We start from the raw sequence: 21,366 nt of genomic DNA on the forward strand, positions 1-21,366 counted from the left end.
ACCGTTGTCACAAACAACGCTCAGACTCTTAGTGTTTCTCGCATAATGGTACTGCTCCCATGTAACGTAGACCCATGGTTCTCCTTGCAAGATGGTACTAGTCGCAAGTAACGTCGACCTATGGGGTTCCACACATATTGGTACTAATCACAAGTATTCTCATGGTTCTTATTTCATCATCCCTTGGTCGCCCCATTTAGTCGCCTCTTACGACAGGCAGGGGATAGCGTTGGTGTATTCTTCGTCTGCGTCCCCCACCCACAGGGAGTAAACTGTGTCTTTGTACGTTTCATGTTTTTACCTAAACTAATTTGTGAACTTGCTTAAGGGACACAACACATTGTATCGATAAGATGGAACAAAAATTACTGTCGATTTGTTAAACTATTTTACTTGTGTCAAAAGTTGATCTCCCGTAAGCTGTGGAGTGAGTTCAGATAGCTGCGGTGAACTTGGACCACTTACACTGAGCGAGTTGGCCGTGCGGTTAGGGGCGCACAGCTGTGAGCTTGCGTCCGGAAGGTAGTGTGTTCGAACCCCACTGTCGGCAAGCCTGAAGATGGTTTACCGTGGTTTCCCATTTTCACACCAGGCAAATTCTAGGGCTGTACCTTAATTAAGGCCATGACCAATTCCTTCCTACTCCTAGCCCTTTCTTATCCCATCGTCGCCATAAGACCTATCTGTGTTGGTGCGACGTAAAGCAAAATGGTAAAAAATGGACCACTTACAACTTGCTAAATGGTTCACAAGACACTGGGTTCACATTACCAATCATCTCGATTGTTGTATAGGAAACTGAACGGCACAAATACCCATTCCCCGAGCTAAGAGAATTATATCTCTCCCCCAAGAACCACCGCGGGAGTGGAGAAGGGCTTCTGGCCGCAAAACTGGACTCAGACACACTGTACAGGCCCTGTCTGCTAAGTGTATAAAAGCTGAGGAGAAGGTTGGTTAATTACGTCATGTATATGTCTTTTTTTTTTTTTTTTTTTTTTTTTTTTTTTTACAAGTTGATTTACATCGCACCGACACAGATAGGGCTTATGGGGACGATGGGACAGGAAAGGGCTAGGTGGGGGAAAGAAGCGGCCGTGGCCTTGATTCAGGTAAAGCCCCCAGCATTTGCCTCGTGTGAGAATGGGAAACGACAGAAAACCATATTCAGGGCTGCAGACAGTGGGGTTCGAACCCACTATCTCCCGAATACTGGTTACTGGCCGCACTTAAGCGACTGCAGCTATCGAGCTCGGTATGTATATGTATCATAACGGCCGTGGCGCACACAATGAAACACCCCTCCGTGGTAGGGGCGACCTTGAATGTTTCCCACCACAACCCTTGGGCCGTGTATTGACCCCAGGGGTCAGCTCGCACAGGCCACACTACCGTGAGAACATCCCTCGGAGATTTTCTTGAAAAATAGTCAGGTATATGTGTAAAGGTGCATATTGAATAGTCTACCTGCGACTTTCAGTGCTGTGTCCTGGTTCTGATAGGTGAAAATAAACTGATTTAATATTGGGAGACTACTAGTATTAAAGTTACGTGGAACTTCTGGGTGTCTTGAACAGTCTTCCTCTAATTCGTAGGACGGACAAAATGAACTCAAGCTAGATTATATTATTATTATTATTATTATTATTATTATTATTATTATTATTATTATTATTATTATTATTATTATTGCGTTTCGCCCTCTAATGAGCACGTAGAACCATTACTTAGTACTGGTTTTCTTGTTCTTTTTATCCTTCTCATCTTCCCAATACTTTCTTATCCTTTCGCTTTGGGCCGTCTTCATTCTTGAATCTATGGGTTTTTTGAGTTTAAAATTCCTTCCTGTCGGGTTCTTAATAAGTAATGTTATTGTTTTTTGTATCCCACTAACTACTTTATGCCAGTTTTCGGACCGAGCTCGATAGCGGCAGTCGCTTAAGTGTGGCCAGTATCCAGTATTCGGGAGAGAGTGGGTTCGAATCCCACTGTTGGCAGCCCTTAAGATGGTTTTCCGTGGTCTCCCATTTTCACGCCAGGAAAATGTTGGGGCTGTACCTTTAATTAAGGCCACGGCCGCTTCCTTCCCACTCCTCGCCCTTTCCTGTCCCATCGTCTCCATAAGACCTATCTGTGTCGCTTCGGCATAAAGCTACTTGTAACAAAATATAAACAGTTTTCGGAGACGCCGATGTGCCGGAATTTTGTCCCGTGAGAGTTCTTTTACGTGTCAGTAAATATACCGGCATGAGGCTGACTTATTTGAGCACCTTTAAATACCACCGGAGTGAGCCAGGATCGAACCTGCCAAGTTGTTGGCTTCTTGGGTATGAAGTTATGTGTAATGATGTTCTGCCTCTATTTAGTCCGTGTAGTTGCCAGTGGGTCAATATCGATTTTTGTGAGGCCACTTGGGTGTCTACCAACCAGGTATTTTGGATTGTCGGGTTTCATTGAAGACGTGGAAGATTTTCTTGGTCAAGCCAGAGTGGTCCATTCATGCTATATCACCGTAGAATTTCATACGTCTTTTCCGTGCAAGCGAGGTGAATAGTTCAGTCAGCGAATACAGTTCTTCTGAGCGCACCCAGTTACCATCTTGAATCTTGGGTCCAAATACTCTGTTCGCGTTATTATTATTATTATTATTATTATTATTATTATTATTAGTATTATCATCATCATCATCATCATCATCTGTTTACCCTCCAGGTTCGGTTTTTCCCTCAGACGCAGCGAGGGATCCCACCTCTACCGCCTCAAGGGCAGTGTCCTGGAGCTTCAGACTCTTGGTCGGGGGATACAACTGGGGAGAATGACCAGTACCTCGCCCAGGCGGCCTCACCTGCTATGCTGAACAGGGGCCTTGTGGAAGGATGGGAAGTTTGGAAGGGATAGGCAAGGAAGAGGGAAGGAAGCGGCCGTGGCCTTAAGTTAGGTACCATCCCGGCATTCGCCTGGAGGAGAAGTGGGAAACTACGGAAAACCACTTCCAGGATGGCTGAGGTGGGAATCGAACCCACCTCTACTCAGTTGACCTCCCGAGGCTGAGTGGATCCCGTTCCAGCCCTCGTACCACTTTTCAAATTTCGTGGCAGAGCCGGGAATCGAACCCGGACCTCCGGGGGTGGCAGCTAATCACGCTAACCACTACACCACAGAGGCGGACCATTATTATTATTATTATTATTATTATTATTATTATTATTATTATTATTATTATTATTATTATTATCTTCTTTCTCAATCCGTTTACTCTCCAGGGTTGTTTTTTCCCTTGAACTCAGCGAGGGATCCCACCTTTACCGCCGTAAGGGTAGTGTCCTGGAGCGTGAGACTTTAGGTCAGGGGATAAACTGGGGAGGATGACCAGTACCTCGCCCAGGCGGCCTTATGTGCTGTGCTGAACAGGGGCGTTATGGGGGATGGGAAGATTGGAAGGGAGAGACAAGAAAGAGGGAAGGAAGCAGCCATAGCCATAAGATAGGTACCATCCTGGCATTTGCCTGCAGGAGAAGTGAGAGGCCACGGAAAACCACTTCGAGGTGGGAATCGAATCCACCTCTACCCAGTTGACCTCCCGAGGCTTAGTAGACCCCGTTCCAGCCCTCGTACCACTATTCAAATTTCGTGGCAAAGCAGGGAATCGAACCCGGGCCTCCGGGGGTGACAGCTAATCACACTAGTCAATAAACCACACATGCAGACCAATTTTATTATTATTATTATTATTATTATTATTATTATTATTATTATTATTATTATTATTATTATTATTATGCTATTTGCTTTACATCGCACCGACACAGATATGTCTCATGGCGACAATGGGATAGGAAAGGCCTAGGAATGGGAAGAAATCGGCCGTGGCCTTAATTAAGGTACAGCTCCAGTATTTGCCTGGTGTGAAAATGAGAAACCACGGAAAACCATCTTCAGGGCTGCCGACAGTGGGTTCGAACCCACTATCTCCCGATTATTATTATTATTATTATTATTATTATTATTATTATTATTATTATTATTATTATTATTATTATTATTATTATTATTATTAACGAGCGCGTGTGAACTTGTTTATCACAACGTTTCTTCTCGTCTTCCCAAACTTTCTTCATCCTTTCACTGTGCTTCTTTTTGCGTTCTTCCGTCAATCCTGCAGCTGTCTTTTAGGTTGATCAGCAATTTTGTGTTTGTTTATGAGATTTCTAAATGTTTTTCTTTCTTGCAAGATTCCTTCATTTATACTAATTTCCTGAAGATCTTCGTTCATTTTTGTAAGCCATTTGTGATTTTTTTTTAGAGATAGCGAGATTTAGTATTTTCTTTGTTAGCCTATTGTCATCCATCCTGTCAGGTGACCAAAGAATTTTAATCTTCTTTTTCTAATGGCGCCTGTGATTTTTTCTGTTACTTGATAGATTTCCTGTGATTTCCTTTTCATCCAAATACCATTTTCGCATTTAGATCCTAGAATTTTCCTGAGAATTTTCCTCTCTTGTTTTTCGATGTTTTTTAATTTGTGATCTGCCACCAATTATCAGAGTTTCTGACGCATAAAGGGCTTATGGTTTGACAACTGTGTTGTAGTGTTGTAATTTTGCGTTTTGAGAGATAGATATTTTGTTGTATCTGCTCCAGACAATTTTGTGTGCGTTTTGTAATTTTGTAATTCTTTGTTGTTATATATTTAAATTATATTATTATTATTATTATTATTATTATTATTATTATTATTATTATTATTATTATTATTATTATTATTATTATTATTCATCTGTTTACCCTCCAGGTTCGGTTTTTCCCTCGGACTGAGCGAGGGATCCCACCTCTACCGCCTCAAGGGCAGTGTCCTGGAGCTTCAGACTCTTGGTCGGGGGATACAACTGGGGAGTATGACCAGTACCTCGCCCAGGCGGCCTCACCTGCTATGCTGAACAGGGGCCTTGTGGAGGGATGGGAAGATTGGAAGGGATAGGCAAGGAAGAGGGAAGGAAGCGGCCGTGGCCTTAAGTTAGGTACCATCCCGGCATTCGCCTGGAGGAGAAGTGGGAAACCACGGAAAACCACTTCCAGGATGGCTGAGGTGGGAATCGAACCCACCTCTACTCAGTTGACCTCCCGAGGCTGAGTGGACCCCGTTCCAGCAGAGCCGAGAATCGAACCCGGACCTCCGGGGGTGGCAGCTAATTACGCTAACCACTACACCACAGAGGCGGCATTATTATTATTTATTATTATTATTATTATTATTATTTTTATTATTATTATTATTATTATTATTATTATTATTATTATTATTATTATTATTATTATTATTATTATTTGGTACGGTACTGTCCTGAGAATGTTTTTCTGTAGTTTCCCATTTTCACTTCCAGGCTAATGCCATGACAGTTCCTATTCATGGCCACATCCGATTCCTTCCACCTTACCCAATTTCATGCACCATCTTCATCTTCATTAGCTCATGAACTGAGGTTGGCGTCAGGAAGGGCACCCGGCGTCCCGTCACGTCATCCCAGGAAAATGGGACAAAGGGACTCGTTTCAGAAGCTCACAATACTTTGACGAATACTCCTTCGTTCTCCTCCGACAAAATGCTTCGCTTCAAGAAACTCCGATAGGCCTAACTGTTCCGATTCAGAAGAAACTGTCAACGTTGCTATTAATCCCGTGGCCATAGTTTTGGGTGTACTAAATGAAATGGAAGCTCGTGGTGAGGCAATAAATACGATTTTCCTGCGAGTGGCAAAAACAAAAGCACATTTCTTGTTATGTTGATGTTCCTGCTATTACAGTACAAAACGTCGTAGAGCTGGCATTGAACTGATGATGATGATGCTTGTTGTTTAAAGGGGCCTAACGTCGAGGTCATCGGCCCGACATTGAATTAATGCCGATACTTTGTACTGTATAACGTTTTTAAATTGTATGTTTAGCATTGAGATGACAGTTAATCATTCTTATCTGCCAATATTGATGTCCTTCCTAAATATTTGAGATTTCTGGAGATACGAGTTTAACAGCAAGGACACATGATGAGGAGAGCGGTCACAATCAGAGTTCCTTCATACAGTTCTGTTAAGACACGATGCCTTTTTCCTTTTGCTTAACACCGTACTGTTGTTTTTGTTGTTCGAGTCATCCTTCCATAGACTGGTTTCATGCAGCTCTCCATGCCACCCTATCCTATGCTAACCTTTTCATTTCTACGTAACTACTGCATCCTACATCTGCTCTAATCTGCTTGTCATATTCATACCTTGGTCTACCCCTACCGTTCGATGCAGTATCTCTTCATTCGTGAGTCTTTCTACCCATGTCTCTTTCAGCATTCTTCTGTAACACCACATCTCAAAAGCTATTCTCTTTCTTTCTGAGCTAGTTATCGTCGTTGTCTCACTTCCATACAATGCTACGCTCCAGACGAAAGTCTTCAAACACATATTTTTAATTCCTATATCAATGTTCGAGGTGAACGAATTTCTTTTCTTAAGAAAGGTGTTCTGTGCTTGTGCTAGTCTACATTTTATGTCCTCCTCACTTCTACCATCACTAGTTGTTGTACTACGCAAGTAGCAATACTCATCTACTTCCTTCAAGACTTCATTTCCTAATCTAATATTTCCTCCATCACCTGACTTCGTTCGACTGCACTTCATTACTTTTGTTTTGGACTTATTTATCTTCATGTAACGCGCTATAAAATTGGAAACATAGTCCGGCTCCATAGCTGAACGGTTAGCGTGCTGGCCTTTGGTCACAGGGGTACCGGGTTCGATTCCCGGCAGGGTCGGGAATTTTAACCATCATCGGTTAATTCCGCTGGCACTGGGGCTGGGTGTATGTGTTGTCTTCATCATCATTTCATCCTCATCACAACGCGCAGGTTCAAATCCGAAAGACCTGTATCCGGCGAGCCGAAGTTGTCCTCGGACACTTCCGGCACTAAAAGCCATACATCATTTCATTTTTCATTGAAAACCATAGAAAAGCACCTTCAGGGCACGAAGCCTGTAAATAATTCCGAAGTCTAGATCTTAGTAATCTTCTGTTCTCTCTCATTTGAAAGACGCTCGCCCTATATAACGAATTAGATGCAAAATCTCTCTTTCCCAACGTCTCTTAAGTTCTCCCCTCTTCTTCCCTGTTCCGCCCCGTGAGAAATGGAAAGAGAGGGCTGCATCTTACAATCTAGAGCAAGGGGATGAAACACTGGGTGCACCGTAAGTTGTTGATCGAGCGTGGGAAATCCGTTACGGTGCTCAGCATCTTCCACTTACACAGCGACAGATCTCGTAAAGAAGAGTCGTGCTTATCACTATGTACAATATAGAAATAAGTGGCTAAGGTTCTGGTTTTCCACGTGGGCGCATGAGGTTCGAATCCTGGTCCATTACGGGTTAGCATTTTAACTTGAAAATTTACGTGGCGCCAGGAAGGGCATCCGGTCTTAATATCCCGGCCAAAACCGGTTCTAGTGACCCTAGACATACCTGCGATAAGCTGAGGAGAGTTTTAAGTAAATAATAACTATGTCCCGAAATTTTATGTAATAGCAAAGTGCTAAATATGTACATAAAATACAGTAAATATCAGTGAAATGTGTAATTAAATATGTAATATAAATAAAGTATGTTATCGCATTAATGCACTAAATTTACAAAAATATTCGTATATTCCTTTAATATGAGGCAGTAACATTGTTTTAAATACCTCCATATTTTATGACGAAGTCATCGTTGTTGCGTTAGATAATTTATATAGTTTACGGTTTCCAAATGTTGACGGTATTAAACAATCAAATTAAAGTCATAATTAAAATAGTTCAAATATTTAAAAATCCACAGTTCTCGCCTTTAAGGAAGGAACTCAATGTTAAATTCATCCTAGGGAAATGAGCTACCAATTTTAGCTAAATAAAATATAATAAAGTATGAGAATAGTCCGCCTCTGTGGTGTAGTGATTAGCGTGATTAGCTGCCACCCCCGGAGGTCCGGGTTCGATTCCCGGCTCTGCCACGAAATTTGAAAAGTGGTACGAGGGCTGGAACGGGGTTCACTCAGCCTCGGGAGGTCAACTGAGTAGAGGTGGGTTCGATTCCCACCTCAGCCATCCTGGAAGTGGTTTTCCGTGGTTTCCCACTTCTCCTCCAGGCAAATGCCGGGATGGTACCTAACTTTAGGCCACGGCCGCTTCCTTCCCTCTTCCTTGTCTATCCCTTCCAGTCTTCCCCATCCCCGAAAGGCCCCTGTTCAGCATAGCAGGTGAGGCCACCTGGACAAGGTACTGGTCATTCTCCCCAGTTGTATCCCCCGACCAAGAGTCTGAAGCTCCAGGACACTGCCCTTGAGGCGGTAGAGGTGGTATCCCTCGCTGAGTCCGGGGGAAAAACCGAACCTGGAGGGTAAACAGATGATGATGATGATGATGATGAGAATATATTCTTTATTTATTCCTAAAATCTAGCTGATGTACCCCGTACTTCCGCTACACGGAATTCTCAGAAAGACTAACTTTGTGGTTTTCCTAACTGAAGTCAACATAGGTCATTACAAAAACATCAGTAGGAGTGTAGCGATTAAAAGCAATGTTATCATAAAAAATACTCTATCAAATGAAAAAACGCACATTTTCTCACCTTTAACGAACATTACTAAGGTGACGATCTAACAATCCAAAGTTCTAGAGCTGGAATGACCAGGTCGCAGACTGCCGTGAACACTCCTCTGCCATTAATCCGTTAAATCTGCACACTGCTCATTCCAATCAGTGCCTCAGTGTAGGAACTGTATAACTCGAATACTATGATGAACCAGTGTGTTACATACCAGTAGTGTCAGAACCAGAGGAATAATGGCATGCTAAAGAAGAAAGTTATTTAACTCCCCAGCTACTTCCCGCCAGTATTCAGGCAGGCTGTTACACTCGATACGACCGGGCGAGTTGGCCATGTGGTTAGGGGCGCGCAGCTGTGAGCTTGCATCCGGGAGATAGTGGATTCGAACCCCATTGTCGGCAGCCCTGAAGATGGTATTCCGTGGTTTCCCATTTTTACACCAGGCTGTATCTTAATGAAGACCAAGGCTGCTTACTTCCTATCCCATCGTTGCCGTAAGACCTATCTGTGTCGGTGCAACGTAAAGGATTCTTTTTTTAAAATACTCGGTGTGTCTGTTAGGTCATCAGCCCAGAGGCTGGTTGGATCCTCAAATAGCACCACCAAAGGTTATGCGGTTATAAGGAAACCCCAAAAACCAATGGCAGAACCAAAATGAGGCGTACTAGGCAAGATGAAGAGTGAGGTAGCTTGCCATTGCTTTCCTCACTGGCACACAGCAGTAATCCTATCTATCAGAAATGAGTGACAACAGAAGGCACAAAGCACATTATAACAAACAATGGTCAACGTAATGTTACTGCTGATCACTTTTATGAGCTTTCTATGTTGTAGGCCTTCACATTTAGTTTTCTTAAGACTTCATGATATTAGGGCGTCTTTTACCGAGCTCAATAGCTGCAGTCGCTTAAGTGCGACCAGTATCCAGTAATCGGGAGATAGTGGGTTCGAGCCCCACTGTAGGCAGCCCTGAAGATGGTTTTCCGTGGTTTCCCATTTTCACACCAGGCAAATGCCGGGGCTGTACCTTAATTAAGCACGGCCGCTTCCTTCCACTTTCTAGGCCTTTCCTATCCCATCGTCGCCATAAGACATATCTGTGACGTTGCGACGTAAAGATATATATATAGCGTAGACTGTAGTTCCTTATTCTCCGACTTTACATACCGATTTTCATTAAATTCTGTTTACACATTTTCTCGTAACTCGGCGCTGATATGGACTTAGTAACAAAAATCCAAATTCATGAATATCTCTGTGATCATAGCCGGTACGGTAAACAATGTATAAGACATAAATGATCGGAAACTTAATACTATAGACTATAACTTCGAGAATTAAATGTTAGGCCTTCCTCTAAACTACCATTTCACTCAGCGTGAATAAAATTATTTACAGCCTAGATTATAGCGACTTATTCCCCGACTCTGCGTACCGATTTTCATTAAATTATCTTCAGCCGTCTTTTCGTGATGCGTGTTCAGACAGACAGACAGACAGACAGACAGACAGACAGACAGACAGACAGACAGACAGACAGACAGACAGACAGACAGACAGACAGACAGACAGACAGACAGACAGACAGACAGACAATTAAAAAGTGCATTTCCTTGTTACTGTGGACATGACTAATACAGAAATACCATCCTTTTTACATTCTGAGCAATGTACAGACAAAACTCTTATTTTATATTTTTTTCTGTATCGTCATTATCCGGTCGGTTACATTAGCAGTTTGCCTTTTTCTACCACTACGAGTGCTTATGTAAGTCGATGGTTTGTTTCACTTAAGCACCACTACGAGCGCTAATGTGAGTCAGTGCAGTGTTTCACTTGAGTTCTTATAACCACATTCGGTGTGGTCATTTTTCAAACAATCAAAAACCACCTGAGGGTGGAACACATTACTGGAAGAATTATGTAAATATTTGGCTAGGATTTGAATCAAAGAGAAAAAGGGTAAAGAAACAAGCGATTTTAGGCTGTTTTTCTGGAACTGCATTTAGGCCGGAAGTTATTTTCGAAATTTCCTTTTTTAGTTTAATATAGCTATCCAAAACTCACAATTTGAAACCTTTCTGGGCCCTTTGGCCCTTCAACTTTCGGCACAATTGAGGAAATTGCTTAATTGTACGGTTTTCCTCGTGTGGGGACCATGGGCACCCATACGACAGTTTCTAGAGAGGGGCCCAGACCTGGAGGTACATAGTAATTTTAATGTTTTGGAAGATAAATGGCGACTTCTACTCTGCGGTAGAATAACCCACGGTATCCCCTGCCTGTTGTTGGGGGACGGTACTACGGCTTTTACGTAATACTGACTTTTAAGTCATTTTCTTGAAAGGAAAACGCATGACTACACTAGAGTTTTGCCTTTTCCTGAGAGCTAGAGGGGGGGCCGCAGCCCCACCTTGCCCCCCTTGGTGGGGACCCCCACCTTGTGTGCTAAGAAATGTTTTCAGCATTAAAAGAATACACTGTAAAACATGGAGTATGTTACATATTGTATTGTTGCCCTCATGCCCTGAAAATGGAAAAAATAAATGTTTGCTAAGTAATGTAGAATCTGTCGTTTAACCCCTATTAAGTGACACAACTATTACGGCAACAGTTCTAAAAATCGTGATGCGCAGTGTATCAGCAAATACTTCTCTGTGTTTTACATTGTGATGTTTTGGTGCTGCTCCGATATTTTTTTTTTTTTTTTTTTTTTTGCTAGTTGCTTTACGTCGCACCGACACAGATAGGTCTTATAGCGACTATGGGACAGGAAAGGGCTAGGAGTGGGAAGGAAGCGGCCGTGGCCCTAATTAAGGTACGGCTCCAGCATTTGCCAGGTGTGAAAATGGGAAACCACGGAAAAATATCTTCAGGGCTGCCGACGGTGGGGTTCGAACCTACTATCTCCCGAATACTGGATACTGGCCGCACTTAAGCGACTGCAGCTATTGAGCTCGGTAAAGTTTTCTTATAGGGTGAGAAGGACCGTTCAGCATCGCAGGAGGTTACCGGTGCATATTTTAAGAGATAAAACTAGCTGGGTGAAGGATCTCCTGGGGGCTCTCTTTGTTCACCTCTAATGATCTAACAAACAAATAGAGAGGATTTGACTAATCTGAATTTCGTTTCAAGACTGTATGGAGTCTGTTAGAAACTCTAACCAATAAAGGCACCTAGCCATACCAGATTCTGAGAAAGGATTAATGCTGTTGTATGCAGTTAAGCCACTCCGACCTACTGTACTTCACAGACAAAGGGTTAGAAACCCAAATTTTAAAGCCAACTTTAGCCATTGAAATATATATGTGATGAAATTCGCCAGTTATTTTACTATAGTCTGTAATTAAATGAGCTGACACAATTTTTTAATGTTTTTAATAATTGCCTAGATAGTACAAAATGTTACATTCTTCAAAATGTGTAAAAGTAGTGAGAATGGGTTATGTAGACGAAAGGTATCGACGAAATGTCACTGTAATATTTGTCCCAAATGGAATATAATAATTAATTTTACTCAAATAAAGTGTAAAATTCTGCGGTAAATTAAGAAATAGAACGAAATATTTTACTTGCAGGGAATAATATGGATACATACTTTACTACCTTACAACTATGTTTTCTGCTACGTCGCAGCACATCCATATGTGCTTTGTTTGTCTAACACTTTCATGTGTGATGCCTTTGCTATTGGCTTTACGTCGCACCGACACAGATAGGTCTTATGGCGACGATGGGATAGGAAAGGGCTAGGAGTGGGAAGGAAGCGGCCGTGGCCTTAATTAAGGTACAGCCCCAGCATTTGACAGGTGTGAAATGTGATGTCTTTGCTCACTGAAGTTGTTTGAATTAATTAGGTGTCGTTACCTTCATATTGCTCATTCGTTTTGTGCCCTAACTCATTAAATGATGTATTTATTGGTCCAGGGATCATGCTATTTTGATGTTTGAACTGCCCGCGCTAGTCATATGGACAAAGATAATGACAATTGACAGACATAGCACTCCCACTCGTCGGTGCAAGCCCTGGACCTCACGAAAGAAACAAAAGACGGCACGAGCAGTGGAATACAACATAAAGGAGTCCTGTCTACGGCCCGTAAGTACGTATACATATTTCTCTAGATATTTCTCTAGTAACGACGGTATTTCTTAATTTATCGCGGATTTTTCACTTTATTGGTGTAAAAGCAATTATTATGTCTTATTTGGGACAAATATTACAGTAACATTTTGTCGATACCTTTGGTCTACATAACCCTGAGAATGTGTAAAATGAAACACAGGTATATATCAGAACCACTATCCGCCGACATTTTCAGTGGTCTACAAGTAAAGGAATGGAATATGTAATAACATATGAATTCGGGCCCTAATAATAACAATCGTATTCCCTAAACAGCCGTGTGCTGGCATTCACTCACTCGCAGCGACACAGACAGGTCTTATGGTTGCCGTGGTCTTAATTTAGGTGCATCTTGTGGGCTGCCGACAGCGGCACTATCTCCCGAATGCAAGCTGTTGCGTGACCCAACTCGCTCGGCTGCCACCGTATCAGTTTCGACGTTCTGTCTTACTCTGCGAAATGGCAGAGTAAACCATACCGTACCTGTGTTGAGCGATCTTTTAAATCGTACAAAATGGGGTGTCAACCCTCTACCACACACCTCTGTGAGACGCTGTGTACAAAATTAGGTCGTAAGTCAGACTTTTCAGCGATGTTGTCAAATGCTTGAGTGCAGACGCACCCCGAGATGGGCTTGATCATCGATCGGGATGTTAATGGAAAAACAGATTCCAATTAGTTATTACTGTGATCTATTATCTTCTTACTTTGGGCTGGTGTTGGCCTGTGTTGTAAAAGAATGTGATAGCGATGGTGATTACTATCTTATCTGGGGAACTCTAAATCAGAGGTAAAATTGGAAGAGGTACTAATCACTTAAATGAAGATATCGGCCAAAGAAAGACAAGGGCCACAGGGGGCTTTAACATGAGACTCCCTAGGCCTCGACCGACACCTAATACCGTCGAAACCGGAAAAAAACAAGAGTTGACCAATGGAGGTCGGATAGGGAGGATGTCTCACACAAGTAAGTTAAACCAGTACCAGAGTGAGGTAGGGTAACTGTGGTTGGCAACCCACGGGCATGTATTTAACCAACCCCATCTTAGAAGCAAAACAAACTCAATATAGGCTAGCCGGAGGAGAGTAGACCAAACTTGTGTAGGGTTGCCAGGTTGTACGTTTTCCCCGTATTCTTACGTTTTTTACTGTTAATTTAGCTTTACGTTTTTTATTTCCCCGCACAGCATGTTCTTCTTTTTTTAATATTTGGCGCTGGCTTATAGTAGAATCCATAACATTTCTTAATATAACAAAAATACACATTGTTTTAATGATTATCTTTTATTATTGCTTCAGTTATGCGAGTTTGGATTGCGCCAATAAATTGATGTGTATATTCGCAGATTCAGGAACAGCTGTAAAACTTTCCTGTGGGGAGATGAACTCAGACATATTAGCATCTAAAAGTATCAGTGATTTTGTTAATGTCCTGAAATGCCCTAAGGGCCGGTATTATAATGAGGGTTTAAAGTGAAAATTGAGTTAAACTGTAACTTTAGTTTAAACCGACGTTGGGTCTTATAATGGCCGGCCTAAGTTAAACTGAGGTGAAGAAGGAAATATACGATCTTGACTTGACTTGCGAGAAAAGATGACTGTCGATAATGTTTTTTTGCAGTGACTTGCAAGAAAAGATGACTATCGACAATGTTTTGTTTACTTCTTGTAGGTAACATGGTGGATAAAAACAATAAATGTTGTCCTAATTTTACTTGTAAGGAAATATAATTGCTTGTGCAATTAGTACAGAAATATTCGTATGTATATAGTCCGTGGCCTTATGAATTCCTCCGAAATCTCCCATTTTAATAAACATACTACGGGAGGCATAAAACTGCAATGCTATTAGTAGCTGACTGAGGGGTTCTACAGCATGATTTCTGAAATAGAAGGAAGTTACTTTACTTTCTATAATTTACACTTTTGACATCCAAACAGTTCAAAAAGTCATTTTTATATTCTTACCTTTACGTTGCATGTTTTATTCTAGCACAATTTGCTGAAATAGGGTTATGACAGTCTGTTTTATAAGCCTAAACCTATTTAAAAACTATTTTTCATTCCATATATGAAAGTGACGTCCCCTTGCTAGGAAAACTCGTCGTGCCCGTGGTCGTTCAATAATTTGAACCCCTTCTTCGTCATCGCTCTCCGAAGACCGTAAAAGTAGTTAGTGGGACGTAAAGCAAATAACATAACATTCGTCATCGCTTAGTATTTCTTCAAACAACTCAAAAATATTTTCGAGGTAGATTCGTTCTGCCATGTTGTTAGGTTATGTATTCTTAAACTTCAGTTTAAACGGTAGATGAGTGGCAGTAAAATTAATCTCTAGTTAAACTCAAGATTAAATTTTATAATACACGACTAACAGATAAACCGAAGTTTAAACTGAACCAATAGTTTAAACCTCTGTTATAATACCGGCCCTAAAAGCATCAAGTAGACTGATGTTAGGGAATAGGAACTCATAAAATCAGAGCTTCAAATTGTAATAAATTTCGGCATGTCCTGCAAAGAGCTTTTAAACCTATTAAACAATAACAGTAGATCGCTAGATAAAGTTAAATCAGTTTCAAAATATTAACGTGTTACAAAGCAATAGGTTTTAAGACATAAATGTGTGAGTTTTGATCGGAAGTGGCATTCAGTAAAAATTATGAAGGCATGCGTTATTAAAAAATATGTCAATGAAAAGTCTTCCTTTTCTTTAAAAAATGGCAACCCTAGTTGTGTGTCTTCATTAGACTGCTATCCACTGAAACCAATGCTTGTTAAGACAAGTCCCCTGAAGCTCCCGGACGTCGGTGAACAATGTCAGGTACGAAGTAAGAACTTGGAGAACTCACTGTACTTCCTGGAGGATTGAACGCTTCCGGGTGGTGGTTGTAAGTAGGTCGTGGCCTACATTCCCGCGATCAGGAGGACTGATTTTTGTTTTGAAAAGTGCATTCGACTCTGCATGAGTCAGCCATAGATCGCAATGACTGCCTATTTGATGTGTAGTCCCCTTAAGGCAGAACCTCCGAACGAGGGTTGGTGGTGATTACTGTTTAAAGAGGAAGTGCAACTAAGCAACCATCCTCTATATAATACTAATCAGAGAGAAAAGATTGGAAGGGATTCGATACTTCGAAAAATGAAGGTGTCGGCCAAAGAAAGACAAGGTCCATACGTATATTCACATTTCTGATTCTGAATTAGGCGTTCTTCATCAATTAAATATGAATTGTAAAGGAAAACACGTTCTGTCGGGGAACGCACGACTTTTGAGTGTGAAACGTATAGGCCCCACTGAAATTTAAAAATTCATATGTTCTTCTTCGGCTGATGCAGATCCTCCAACTCCCGCTACACCGCATATCCGTCGCAACATTTTCATTTCTGCCACCTCCAGCTTTTTTTCTTTCTAATTTGACGTCGTGACCATGGTGGAGGAAAGGGCTAGGAATGAGAAGAAAGCAACCGTGACTTAATTAAGTTACAGTCGCAGCATTTGCCTGCTGTGAACATGGGAAACCACAGAAAATTATTTTCAGGGCTGCCGACAGTGTGACTCGAACCCACTATCTCCCGAATATAAGCTGATTCTTTCTTTATTTATTTCTTTCTTTCTTCCTTTCTTTTTTCTTTCTTTCTTTCCTTCTTTCTTTATAGTGATATAACTATAAATTTAGCTCTGGCTGGACGGTGTACATCGGGAGGTATGTAATAACTCTCAGAATAGCAGGGATCCGAGGGTCCTCCCGCGGAAAAGTTTTCACAGTTGAAAAAAAAAATGCCGAGTTTTGAGGCCCTTTGTGTGTGTATTGTGTGAAATTAGCGTATTTTATTGCTATCGTTAATAGAAAATTATTTTGTGTCTTTTAATGGTGATGAACCGAAAATCTATTTATAACTCATCCGTATATTTGTCAAACAATTCATCTTACAGAATATAAGTATTATCTTATGATCGTTATTTACAACAATTCAATTCGTGAAAAAAATACAATATTAGTTATTTAACTGCATTATTTATTGTAAGAACAATTCTTGACATAAACATAATGATTAAATGTGAGCTGTTTTAAAACTGAAGACAGTTACTAGATTACTGCTTCATATGTGAGGTCATAACCAGACCCGTTTTTCTTGATTAGGTTTTTAAAACTTTATAAATTACAAGAAATGAAATCCATTGAAGTTAATCACAATGTAGAACTATTAAGACTTCCACCTTCCAATACTGTGTGTTTTAATTAGTAAACATTACAAAATATCGTATACATGTTTCAGCTCTATTGAGCCATCATCGGTACAATTGAGATATAAAATAGTTTTCCGTCCGCCTCTGTGGTGTAGTGGTTAGCGTGATTAGCTGCCACCCCCGGAGGCCCGGGTTCGATTCCCGGCTCTGCCACGAAATTTAAAAAGTGGTACGAGGGCTGGAACGGGGTCCACTCAGCCTCGGGAGGTCAACTGAGTAGAGGTGGGTTCGATTCCCACCTCAGCCATCCTGGAAGTGGTTTTCCGTGGTTTCCCACTTCTCCTCCAGGCGAATGCCGGGATGGTACCTCACTTAAGGCCACGGCCGCTTCCTTCCCTCTTCCTTGCCTATCCCTTCCAATCTTCCTATCCCTCCACAAGGCCCCTGTTCAGCATAGCAGGTGAGGCCGCCTGGGCGAGGTACTGGTCATACTCCCCAGTTGTATCCCCGACCAAGAGTCTGAAGCTCCAGGACACTGCCCTTGAGGCGGTAGAGGTGGGATCCCTCGCTAAGTCCGAGGGAAAAACCGAACCTGGAGGGTAAACAGATGATGATGATGATGATGATGAAATAGTTTTCCGCATGTTGGATAAAATGTCTCTTGATAAGTTCAATGTTGATATTCTTGAACATGTCACTTAAAATACGTGATCGAGACAAACACAGTTAAAGTATGGTGAAAGTCTTATACAAATGTACAACTTGTATTGTTCCATATACTCCAAAGGTTCCAAATTATTTGGTTCTAAGAGTAATTCTTGTTATGTCGACAATTGTCCTTGATGTACCATTGTCAATACGGTGTAGAACATGTATACGATATGTGCAGTATATACAGGATGAAGTGAAATTCGCGCACTCCTCACATGCCATCAATAAAAAAAATGTCTGTCACAAAACTTCGTCCTGCGAGTATATCCGGCAGAAAAGGACGTTGATGAGTGGCAATCTGGCAACACTGTAACCACATGTAGGGTAACTACCTCTGTCAGAACATGTTAGTCATGCTGTACACTTGGTGCAATGGGTAGAGTTTGGGATAGCATGCACGGGGTCAAGGGGTCGATCCTGGGTTGAGGCGTATGTTTTTTCTTTCGTAAATGTTGTCCAGGTGGTATGATATCTGGCATCTTAATCGTCAACAGAGAAGAAATTCACTTCCACGACGTGGAAAGGGCGTCTTTCAAAGCTGACCAATGAAAACGATTGTTCGTCCATCTCTAGGATCGTAGTATGTAAGTGCAAATGGTTTCTAGCCGACCCGCTGCAATCTCTGTTGACGATTAAGATGCTAGATACCATACCACCTGGACTACATTTCATCATCATCATCATCATCATCTGTTTACCCTCCAGGTTCGGTTTTTTCCTCGGACTTAGCGAGGGATCCCACCTCTACCGCCTCAAGGGCAGTGTCCCGGAGCTTCAGACTCTTGGTCGGGGATACAACTGGGGAGTATGACCAGTACCTCGCCCAGGCGGCCTCACCTGCTATGCTGAACAGGGGCCTTGTGGAGGGATGGGAAGATTGGAAGGGATAGGCAAGGAAGAGGGAAGGAAGCGGCCGTGGCCTTAAGTTAGGTACCATCCCGGCATTTGCCTGGAGGAGAAGTGGGAAACCACGGAAAACCACTTCCAGGATGGCTGAGGTGGGAATCGAACCCACCTCTACTCAGTTGACCTCCCGAGGCTGAGTGGACCCCGTTCCAGCCCTCGTACCACTTTTCAAATTTCGTGGCAGAGCCGGGAATCTAACCCGGACCTCCGGGGGTGGCAGCTAATCACGCTAACCACTACACCACAGAGGCGGACTGGACTACATTTACGAAATAAAAAACATTCGCCTCAACCCATGATCGACCCCTCGAACTCCTGAATGCTAGCGCGAAACTCTATCCACTGCACCAACTGTAGAGCAGGACTAACACCTGCTGACAGAGGTAGTTACCATTCATGTGGTTACAGGGTTGCCGGATTGCCACTCTTCAACGTCCTTTTTCTACCAGATATACTCGCTGCACGAACGTTTGTGAGGGACATTATTTTATTGCTGGCATGTGAGGAGTCGCGCTGCGACGCCCGAGTGCGCTAATTTCGCTTCTCCTTGTATACATAAATGATATGAGTAAAGACTGGAATGAGTTTTTTGCGGATTATGTTATATTGTATAGAGTAATAAGTAAGTTACAAGATTGTGAGCAATTGCAAAATGACCTCGATAATGTGCGATGGACAGCAGGCAATGGTATGATGATAAACGAGGTTAAAAGTCAGGTTATGAGTTTTACTTATAGGAAAAGTCCTCTCTGTTTAAATTACTGCGTTGATGAGGTGAAAGTTCTTTATGGGGATCATCGTAAGTATCTAGGTGTTGGTGTAAGGAACGATCTTTATTGGGGTAATCACATAAATGGCAAAGGGTACAGATCTCTGCACATGGTTATGAGGGGTTGTAGTAAGGATGTAAAGGAGAGGGCATATAAGTCTCTGGTAAGACCTCAACTAGAGTATGGTTCCAGTGTTTGGGACCCTCACTACCATTACTTGATTCAAGAACTGGAAAGAATCCAAAGAAAAGTCAGCTCCATTTTTCTGGGTGATTTCCGACAAAAGAGTAGCGTTACGAAAATGTTGCAAAGTTAGGGCTGAGAAAACTTGGGAGAAAGGAGACCAGCTGCTGGACTAAGTGGTATGTTCCGAGCTGTCAGTGGAGGGTTAGCGTGGAATGACATTGGTGGATGAATAATTATGAGTGGTGTTTTTAAAAGTAGGAAAGATCACAATATGAAGATAAAGTTGGAATTCAAGAGGACAAATGGGGGCAAATATTCGTTTATAGGAAGAGGAGTTAGGGATCGGAATAATTTATCAAGGAAGATGTTCAATAAATTTCCAGATTATTTGCAGTTATTTAAGAAAAGGCTAGGTAAACAACAGATAGGGAATCTGCCACGTGGGTGACTGCCCTAAATGCAGATCAGTGTTGATTGATTGATTGATTGATTGATTGATTGATTGATTGATTGATTCATTGATTGTTATCTGATATCTATAATGTGTATAATGTGTGTGTTATTGCTTGACACTGACTAAAGCCTAATCTTTATGGTCGAAACCCATAGTATTGAACAGGTGGAAATTTTAATATTTTTATATTGTGACCTTTATAAATCGCATAAATACTGGATGTTATGTGTTTAAATAGTAATTTTCAATTTGCTTTTATGTTTTCAGAGCTTGAGGATGTGCCGCTAGTCGAGAGCGACGCGCACCTTCTGGCGGGCTACACAGACTGCATGGACGAGGCGATAAGGTACCTGGTCGAAGAGGAGCAGTACTCTGTGGAACACCCTGTGGTCCAGGGATTACGTCAGCACCTCATGTCCCAGCAGGAACGTATCTTGCAGGAAGCCTCCCGATCCCATCACAATACCACTAGCGCCCCTGTTGCGCTACTCGTCGAGACTTTCTGCAACATCCATCCTCCGTCAGGATGATCCCTCTTTTATATCCTCTGTATTTTTTAGATAAGAGATTGTTTATAAACATGAAGACATCCGTCTGTGCCCACAGATCCGGTATGTTGTGGCTTTAAGAGGGCAGTGAAGCCAGTTATTTTCTGTGATACTGCCGTTCTGCGTGGTAGTTTTCGAGACATTCAAGTGCTTTAGTGTTTCATCATGACTAAAAGTTTTCAGGGACCTCGTTGTAGAGGATACTGCAAGTAATGTACAAATATAGTTTTAGTGACGGGAAGCCGTAGAGGCACTGCATGTCGGCGCTACTTCCTTGGAACTGAACCCAGGACCAGGACTGGCCAGTGACGTGATATTCACCCGGTGGTAGTGGTAGCGGTCGCTCGGCGGATTGGTGCTTGTAATGCCCCTTGCCATAGAGACACAAGATTTGTAGCGATTCTCAACATTGTGCGCCAACAGACAAATGGCTAGAGGCATGATTTTTTCGCATTAATTTATGTTTGATTTCGCGAAATGGAAATAATTTTTCGCTTTATTTCGAGAAAGAGGACTGACACCATCGCTTTATTTTCACTTTAATCCTTTCCTAAAGTTATTCATAAAAAGTGCAATTCGTGAGATTTGTGAATTATTTATGTGAAAGATAGCTAAATAAAGAGAAGCAATGTCGATAATTATTCATTACCCCTTATGTAATCTTTATTAGAACTATAATATAGCCTTAATCAAGATTACATAACGAATTACCCTTCCGCCCTACATGGGCATAACTTTGACTCTATATGGCCATGCCATTAAGGGATTTTATAGAATATTAATACGAAGAGATGTTTTTTGTCGAATTTTCCATGAATTTCACTGCATTTTCACACTTCTCGCAAAATA

At 41.9% G+C, this 21,366-nt stretch overlaps 1 protein-coding gene across 1 annotated transcript in view; it reads left to right on the forward strand.

Annotated features, from left to right (window-relative positions):
- Positions 1–20,499, forward strand: part of LOC136864083 (uncharacterized) — a 118,004-nt gene extending 97,505 nt beyond the window's left edge. Inside the window, exon 3 of the mRNA XM_067140635.1 lies at positions 20,237–20,499. Within this exon, the coding sequence (XP_066996736.1) occupies positions 20,237–20,499 (263 nt within the window). The remainder of the gene's footprint in view (positions 1–20,236) is intronic.
- Positions 20,500–21,366: the final 867 nt, after the last annotated feature.

The sequence above is a fragment of the Anabrus simplex genome, chromosome 1, assembly GCF_040414725.1.
Source record: "Anabrus simplex isolate iqAnaSimp1 chromosome 1, ASM4041472v1, whole genome shotgun sequence".
Lineage (NCBI taxonomy): Eukaryota > Metazoa > Arthropoda > Insecta > Orthoptera > Tettigoniidae > Anabrus > Anabrus simplex.